Consider the following 8,810-nt stretch of genomic DNA (forward strand, 5'->3'; position numbering starts at 1 on the left):
GACTTTTATTTGTTTTCTCGCTTTGTTTCCACTTTGTGTTGGAGACGACTTACATCCATGAAAATAAAATAGAAGACATGGAATTGGACGTTGATTCCTTTCCCTTCGTGAATTCTACATTGGCCACAAACATATTATGGAGTCAAAGATAATACAAAATTTTTTAGAGTTGACAAGTGAATTTTTACTCTCAAGTGACAAAATGTCCTCATTAAACTGGCAAATCCCAGATTCGTTTCACCGGCAGTTCAACTCTATTGAAGATTCAACAGTTAACTACAACCTCATCAAGCTCTGTTAGGAGAAAAGTCAAAGGTATTAAAAATATGATTATTACTAAAACCCAAGATAAATATATCTTTGGAGTTACTTAGTATTACGGTCTAGTGGTATTCCTCTTTACTTGTAAGTGAGAGGTTTTAGGTTCGATTCTCGCCCAAAGCGAATTTGAACCACATTATTGTAGCCCATTGCGAGTCTAAGCTCACCCCCTTTCCTTTAGTGTAGATAATATTGTTTATTAAAAAAAAAAATCTTCGGGATTATTCCTTCCTCATCCATCGATAACTCGTCTTGGGCAATCGAATGCCGACACGTGGCAAACCTACATGTGGTCACGGCCTAGCTGCTATAAATACCCATCTCCACCAATTTTGGTAAGATTTTACTGCGCACTTAAGCCCTAAACTCGCTCTCTTCAAACCCCTCAACCTCGTGAGCGTGTGAGGTTGTCTTTATTAAAAGTGTTTATTTGTTGTGTAAGTACAATTTCGTCAAGATTGAAAGAGGTGAAATTTTGCTACCACACATATCAATGGCGATTTTCGGTTGTCACAATCCCAACTCCTAAAGAATGGAACGGGAGGAACAAAGTTGTGGCAAATAAATATGATATGTCCCAAGTTTAATTTTTTTTTAGAAAGCTTTCTCATACTCTTACTTGTGTGAGAAATGCTTTTGCCTCTTCGTTCTTTAATTTGTTGAAAATGTGATACATACGGATATTCCAATGAATGTCATTCATGTGCAATGCTTCCATGTTTTTTTTCTTCTTTCAATTGTTTTTGCAAGTGAGAGGAATCATTTATCTCAAATGAGTGTTATATTTGGAATACTTTCTATATTATTCCAATATATTGGTGTTGAATTTACTAATACCTTACCCCATTCCAAATATCACAATTCGATAAGGTTATTAGAAAATATGACGCCTCAAATTTCTTAGCCAAATTTGATACATGAATTCCTAAAGTACTCTTCAACTACGTGTTCAAGTTAAGATTATGCTGTTGAGCGTAATGGTATAAGTTTCCCTGACTATGAAATTTACTGGTCGAACCACATGTGAGTTGTTAGGAGTCTCCTAACCTTTTTAATATTCTCCCAATGTTTTTGAACTTGATTTTTGCATTTTCAATTTTTTTGTTCCGCTTTTATGTCTTCTTTTTGTTTCATTCAAAAACTATCTTCATCTCTTCAAATTATTTATAAAAAAATTTAATGTAGAGGGATTAAAAAAATTAAAAATTTAATGTAGAGAAATTGTACGTTATGGTCCAAACGATATTATTAACCCTCACATGCACAGCAGGCCAAGAAACTTCTCTTTTAATTTTTTAAGGGAAGGACAAGCCAAAACAGATTAGATTATGAAATGTTTAGCCGTTAAATGCTCCCACTATGTCGATTCAAATAGTTTGCGTGATGATGCAAAAGCTGAAAGATTATATAATTTCTTCAGTTCAGAAAATTAGGAAAAATGTCTTCTAAATCACAAGATTCAGTGAATAGGTCTAGTTGACAGTTGAAAGCTTTGACTAGAATTCTTGTATTTGATGTTAATGCATCTTGGAAAAGAGAGCTTTCAAAGTCTTGAAGATCTTTGTAGTATAATTGAAGTGATGTATGATCCACTTCCCTTCTGATCATTTGGAATCCAACATTGGATGAGATAATCTTGACATTTTATATTGGATATATAAATTTAAGTCATATAGTAGGAAGATTAATTTTTGAGTATGTAATTTGATAATCTGATGTGAGATTTAAACTCATAACTTCTTAAGTAAACTGAGTGTCACTAGACTAAATGATTCTGTGCAAGGACGGAGCCAATGAAGACTCACTGGGGCAATATTCCCCCACTCAAGTGATTTGCTTATTAAGTCGCAGACTACAATTATATAATACACACGCATTATTTTTGAAAAAAAATATATGTACCTAGTATCCAACATAGTTTCATACTGCGTGTACTCCATATCAAATATTATATGAGCAAAAGTGCTCTTGTTTTGTCATTCAAACTGAAAAACCTCACTCTTGCGTAATTATGTATTAACATTTTTCATATCACTTTGCCACTTTCCACTACTACACTGAAATTTTTATAACATTGGAATTGTGATACATTATCATTTGAAATCATCCCTATTTTCATATTGGTTATAAGTCATACTATAATAAGGTTTTTTTAATTGATTTTCGGGTTGGCCCCTCTAAAAGAAATTTCTAGCTCCGTCCCCTGATTATGTGCATTATTAAAAAAATTTGGACTCGCGGAGCCCTTGCAATGCAGTATAATATGAATCACTCTAGCAAACAATACAACATACGAATTAATGCCATGATCCTAGAGGATTGACAACTAAAACAGGATCAAAGATCATGAGGACAACAGATAGAGCAAGAAGACAGCATATAAAAGTCTTGACACATTTTCCGTGATTATGGTGTTTAACACCTAACAACCACATCACCTTCATTTCTCTTCAACATACCCAACAGCCACTTTGATTACGACTTATATTGACACAATCACAACAGATAGAGCAAGAAGACAGCATATAAAAGTCTTGACACATTTTCCGTGATTATGGTGTTTAACACCTAACAACCACATCACCTTCATTTCTCTTCAACATACCCAACAGCCACTTTGATTACGACTTATATTGACACAATCACCCCTAAACATATTTCGACACAAGCCTGCTGTGTACCAAACTGAAACATCGTGACCCCAGAAATAAAAGTTTCATCATGAAGAGAGTGGTGGAGGCCCATTGAACTGTGGCTTCATACAGTATTAATAAAGTTAATAATGTGATGGATTATGACGGTATTATTGGTTAATTGAAATTTGTTACAACAACATACTACAGCGAAAAATATATATTTTCCTGCTTATATGTAAATAGTAAATATCATTCCTCACTGCATAGTGTCATAGTTTGACACGTACAAGAAGCTTTTTCTGTTTTAAATGCTTGCAATAAGTTACTTATGCATATGTGCCAGTATATGATTTGCAGCTGTAGCTGTAGGTAAGGAAGAGCGGCGTTCTTCTAATACTTCCTAGCCCAGTATAGGTAATTAAGAACATTGAGAGTGTTGAGAATGCAGAGAAGTGTGTAAAACAGATCCAAACGTGAATGATTCACATCAGCTCCTCCAAGCCACTCTTTACCAAATCTTCCACTCAATGAATTTGCTATGGACACCAGAACTGAGCTCAAAAAGTAACCCATTGATGTTGAGCACCATGACAATGAAGTGGACATGCTTCTCATGCTATCAGGCGCTTCCGAATAAAAGAACTCGAGCATTCCTCCAAGAGTGAGCATGTCTGAGACTCCAAGGAAGAGGTATTGCCAGCCAAGCCAGAAGAAAGACAATGTGACATTTTTATGAGCCACCTTACGTCTCTGAGATTCAACTATGGCAGCTACAGCCATTGATACAGATGCTAGTGCTAGCCCTACTCCAATCCTCCAAAGTGGTTGGAAGATGTGACTTTTTGCTGAGTTTTTGTCTCCTAAGATTCTTCGGAATCGTTCATATAAGGGAATAGAAGCAAGCATAACGGAGAGGGGGAGTACGGTTAATGACTGAACTGGGATTTCGAAATTGTGTAGTTTTCGGTTCATTGTGCTCCCTTGTACCACTGAGTATGTCTGAAGTTGGGCTAGGCAGCAATTCATCATGATTGTGCTTGCAAAGATGGGTAGAAGGCCTATAAAAGTTTTTGTTTCCTTAACTTGAGCTGCACTGACTGTGCTATCAATTAATGCTTTGTCTAAGAACCTGATAAAGTATAGCGTTTTTTAGACCAAAATTACATGAAAAGAATTGTGTACAGAGTTTAAATTGCTCTATTCTTGCCACTCAAAATTTGAGTGATCTCATATGGTAGGCCAGAACTTGTTTAGCATGCCCCACAAGTGTGCACTATAAATTAATCCCACTCTAAATTGAAAGAATCATAAATGTCCTATGTTACTATGCATATGCACTAATCACCTAATTAAGAAAGAACTGGAAGAGAGGAAAAGAAGAACTTACTTATACTTGTTATGGGATCGCGTATTAACTCCGTTCGAATTGATTGCAGATACTGCATACTGGTTCTCCAATACTCTCTCTTCGGGTGAGGCCTTCCAGTTTCGAACTGCAGAAGCAAGAACCTTTGACACCACAAAAAAACAAAATTTAATAAATTCCAAATACAATATTCTATTCGATAGTATTTTTTGAGAGTTGTTACTAGCGCATGCTATATATAGCCACTTTGCAGTCTTAAAAAGTAGTGCATGATGATTATTTTGGAATGCTAATAAAACACTGCATCTTTTCTAAATTTACATTTACCTTAAGGATTCTTGTCAATGCGCTTCCTCCAGGACGTTTGTGTCGATAAAATGGACTCCCACTGATGAAAATTGAAAGTGCCAAACTCAAGGCTATACTTGTAATAGTAAAGCTCGAATTCCAGCCCTTGTTCTCTTCCACCCAAACCATAACAGTACAGCTTAGGAGGCCCCCAAGGCACAGGGAAAAGAAAAACCAATTGAAGTAGGTAGAGATGAGTCTCTGATTGCAGTGATCAAGCTGATCAGCACCGTGTGCAGGTAAGGACGCATTGATTCCACCTACACCGGTAGCAACGACATAAAGGCCAGTGTATAGAATGGCTGCTTGAGACCGAGAAGGCGTAGCACCCGATGCTGGTCGAAATTTTGCGTGCTGAGCTTGGATTCTCAGCAAAATTAATCCCTACATGATACAAATTTTTTGTTCCATTTCCTGTCACATACTTATATGAAAATATATAGGTTCTCAATCACTTTCAATTTGGTTATGAGCCTCCCTTAAAACTTCTAAAGCGTGTCAATTTTTCTTCAACCGTCACGTGCATCACATTTTCTATTAGTTTACCCCATCAAATAGATGAAAGTAACTCTAAATTTAAAATTCTTTTTGATAGATTTGACAACAGGGACAAATTACTATACAATTCAGAAAATTACGGGCTCATAAGTAAATTAAAATCCAAAAGTGCAGATTGAAAAATGAAAAGTTTCTAATTCAGTGTTATGCTAAAATTTTCCCAAAAAGTAGGGAACAAATCATACCAGCAACTCTATGATAGAGGAGATGATTAAGGTTGTGAATCTTGTGAAGAGTGAGTCACTGATAAATCCTCCCAGGATGGAGAGCAAAAAGGAGGTTCCAATAAAATTCGTCACCATATTTGCTGCTGTAGCATGTGGGTAATGCATTGACAACAAGAAGTATCTCACAAAGTTACTGGCATTGGCTAAAAACACCATGTTTGTCAACACCTCCACGACTGCGCACACAAAAAAATTCATTCCCAAAATTATTCCAGTATCATACAACATTTGCCCATGTCAAACTTTTGCTAGATCCTAAGGGCTTGTTGGTATCCTTCTTGGATCCCATTTTTTGTATAAAAAAATAATGAATGTAATTAAATTACTTAATATTCATTCGTTTCAGAAACAAAAAATTGGACGCAAAAAAGATACCAAATCACTCCAAGTTATTAAGGGTTTTTTCTAGATCCCCATCTTGAACCTCATCTTATGATAATTAAACTAAGATCGATGCTACCTCTGTACACCAAGTTCGAATCCTCTCACAATAATATATTTCCAGTTAAATTAAAACACACTCGAATAAAAAAAAAAAAAAAAAAAAATATCCCTGCAATTGCAACATACCACATGCAAAGGCAGCAGCTCTGGTTCCACCGTGCTTTCGAGGATCTGCCTCTCTTCCTTTCCAGTCAAAATATCGGTCATCATCACTTTCTTTCTGAAAGACATCTGTTTCTATACTCATCTTTGTGCCCTATAGGTTTTAACAAATATACAATTGTAAGTGAAGATTTTGCAGTTGAAGAAGAAAATCAAGCAGCTAGAAAATATATAAATTAATAAGGAAAAAAAAAAACTTTTCTGCAGAAGGGAAGAGTTGAGTTGCATATAATTTGGGTTGTGTTAGGCCACCATGATCTGTACCATAAATTACAGGAAATATTCTGGATTCATGAACTTACCAGTATTAGGAACAATTATACCAAAACAAGAAATGTTTGGGGACAGATAGATGAGAAGAAGAACTGATAAGGCTGTACAGAGGTTTGGGGAAAAATTAAATTGATTTGCATTTGTGGGGATGAGGCTAAAGGCTATGCAGACACTTGTGTCCAAATCCTGCATGAATAATGTCACATTGCATGGAAATTAATTAAAGCTTTGTCAAAGGCGGTTAGAGTGAACCGGATTCCTGAGAATCCTGCATTCAATGCCTGCCCATTGGTTTGCATGGCACCTTGAATTTCAAAGGTTTAATCAGTAAAGAACTAGGCCATTTACAATGAAGATTGATGAGTTTTTGGGGTACTTTTTGTTACAGTTGACACATCATACTTACTTTTTGGGGCAATTTTAATGGAGAAATTCAAAAAGAATGTGTTCTTACTTTTTGTGGCAATTTTAATGGAGAAATTCAAAAGAATGTGTTTTTTCATTTTTATATAAGACTATAATTTATTCAAAATGATTCGATTTAGTGTAATGCTACAGAGTTGGAATAATCATGTACAAGGAGCTAATCGTTTGAAATCATGTACAATGAATCCTTTTTCCTGTAAGCTTTTCTTACATAAATGCAAACCATTGACTTACATTGACTTTGAATCAACCCTGATACAAATCTTATTATCTTATTTGAGACAATACTACTAGTCTTTTAACGTTTTTACAATACTAATACATCTTTTTTTTTATCACGTGTACACATACACCTATGGTTTTTTTTTCTTCCAAGCTTCTGAATTGAATAAATCAAAAGAGCATCCAAAAAAATAAAAATACATAGTAGTGGTAAGTGGTGGATTGCCTTGGTGGCTAGGGTCTTCCTCTTCAACCACTGCGTCCCAGGTTTAAACTCTACGCTCTCCCTTAGTGTAAATTTGTGTAGAATACCTCTTGTAATAAAATATGTAAACAATGGTATGCATAGAGAGAAAACAAATGCGTAAATTATTTTTGTTTTTTGAAACTGTTTTTAAAGATAAGTACAATAAGTTATGTTAGGGAGACTAAATTTGCAAACTAAACGATGTGTTGCAATAAGAACTAAGCACGTTAATCAACCCTTAAGTAATAATCTAATCATAAACTTCCATGTCATTTAGTTTACAAAATTTAATTTCTCTAACATTACCCTAAGTACAATATAACGATTTTTTGGTTTTAAGATATGATGAGAATACATTTGGCAGTATAATTCTTGAACAGTTCTCTAGTAACAAGTACATGTTTGGCACTGAAATAAAAATAAAAGGATTCACAACAATAAATATGATTAGAAGTAGGGGTTTTTTGAAATGGGTCCAAAGTAACTAAAAATTGAACCTATTTCAAAAGTCAAAAATCACTAAAAATTAAACCTATTTCAAAAAGTAGTCTATAAAATTGGACCTATTTCAAATTTTCCCTAGAAGTAATATGCAACACATTATTCTTTTCAATTTAATAGAGGAGTTTGCAGTAGAATTTCATCACCATCTTATACATACATACATACATACATATATATATATATATATTAAATCGATTTTTAAACAGGATATCAGGAATAAGCCATGTAAAAGTGATTAACAGTCTAGCGCCAAAAACAAAACTGATGATTAATAGTTCATGGTATGGGAAATTTACATATATAATTGTAAATTTGATGAACTCAAATTAAAATTCTTAATTTGATTAATAGTCCATATAAGAAGCAGTAGAAGCCATGCATGGTGATAAAAGAAAATAGTAGAAAAATTACTCAACTACAACAAGCCGGAATGCTGGATCGAGAAACTCTAGTGGATGCTCATCATCAACGTCTGAACAAGCTTGAAGGAGACGCAAATGGAAGACCTATCAGAGTAAAACTCTCCCTCGTACCGTTGTAGCTTTTCTTTAAAGACCTAGCACAGAGAGTAGATTGGATGGGTAGACGGGAGGATTATTTGTGGAGGTGAGGAAGAAGGTGGGTAATTCTTTGATCTTTTTTGCAGCTGAGTTTGTGAACTCATAAGATCCTAAGCGTTTTTTCGTTTCTGCAAAACAAAAACCGCGTGGAAAAGCAGTACATGTCGAACGGGCGGTAAGAGTTTCTTTCCTTTTAGTAGAGAAATAACTTTCCTTATTAAATGGCTGTGGTCTAGAAACTCTTATTTCTGGACAATACCAATACGTCTATGATTCACATCACATCATTTCCTCCTAGCCATTCTTTTACAAACTTTTCCACTCACTGAATTTGCTATATATACCAGTCACTGAGCTTTAGGAAGTGCCCCCATTGATATTGAGCACCATTAATTCATGGTAATTAAAGTTTATAAATTTATCAATAATTTTATATTCACAATAGGGCAATATCATTCGTTTTAATTTAATTTTCATTGACCTATCCTTAAAAACAGAATATTTTGATTGACTCAA

At 34.7% G+C, this 8,810-nt stretch overlaps 1 protein-coding gene across 2 annotated transcripts; it reads right to left on the reverse strand.

Annotated features, from left to right (window-relative positions):
* Positions 1-3,106: 3,106 nt before the first annotated feature.
* On the reverse strand, positions 3,107-8,523 carry LOC137727470 (protein NRT1/ PTR FAMILY 4.2). 2 transcript variants are annotated; one of them, XM_088678483.1, is made up of 6 exons: positions 8,146-8,523; positions 6,027-6,156; positions 5,415-5,632; positions 4,651-5,055; positions 4,345-4,466; positions 3,107-4,086 (listed from the first exon to the last, which is right to left on the reverse strand). In XM_088678483.1, the coding sequence occupies exons 2-6, from the start codon at positions 6,145-6,147 to the stop codon at positions 3,348-3,350; spliced, it is 1,605 nt and encodes a 534-aa protein (XP_088534609.1). In that variant the 5' UTR covers positions 6,148-6,156; positions 8,146-8,523; the 3' UTR covers positions 3,107-3,347. The 2 variants fall into 2 exon arrangements, with proteins under 2 accessions (XP_088534609.1, XP_088534611.1); XM_088678485.1 differs by lacking the exon at positions 8,146-8,523 and adding an exon at positions 6,365-6,741.
* Positions 8,524-8,810: the final 287 nt, after the last annotated feature.

The sequence above is a fragment of the Pyrus communis genome, chromosome 10 (genome assembly GCF_041283825.1).
Source record: "Pyrus communis isolate YQ-2024b chromosome 10, ASM4128382v1, whole genome shotgun sequence".
Lineage (NCBI taxonomy): Eukaryota > Viridiplantae > Streptophyta > Magnoliopsida > Rosales > Rosaceae > Pyrus > Pyrus communis.

Excerpts from the sequence above, each read along its gene's own strand:
- LOC137727470 (XM_088678483.1), bottom strand. The coding sequence starts at position 6,147 with ATGAGTATAGAAACAGATGTCTTTCAGAAAGAAAGTGATGATGACCGA. Across the intron at positions 5,633-6,026 it reads AGCTGCTGCCTTTGCATGTG|TCGTGGAGGTGTTGACAAAC; the intron begins GTATGTTGCAAT and ends TTGTGTGCGCAG. Across the intron at positions 4,467-4,650 it reads CATTGACAAGAATCCTTAAG|GTTCTTGCTTCTGCAGTTCG; the intron begins GTAAATGTAAAT and ends GTGGTGTCAAAG.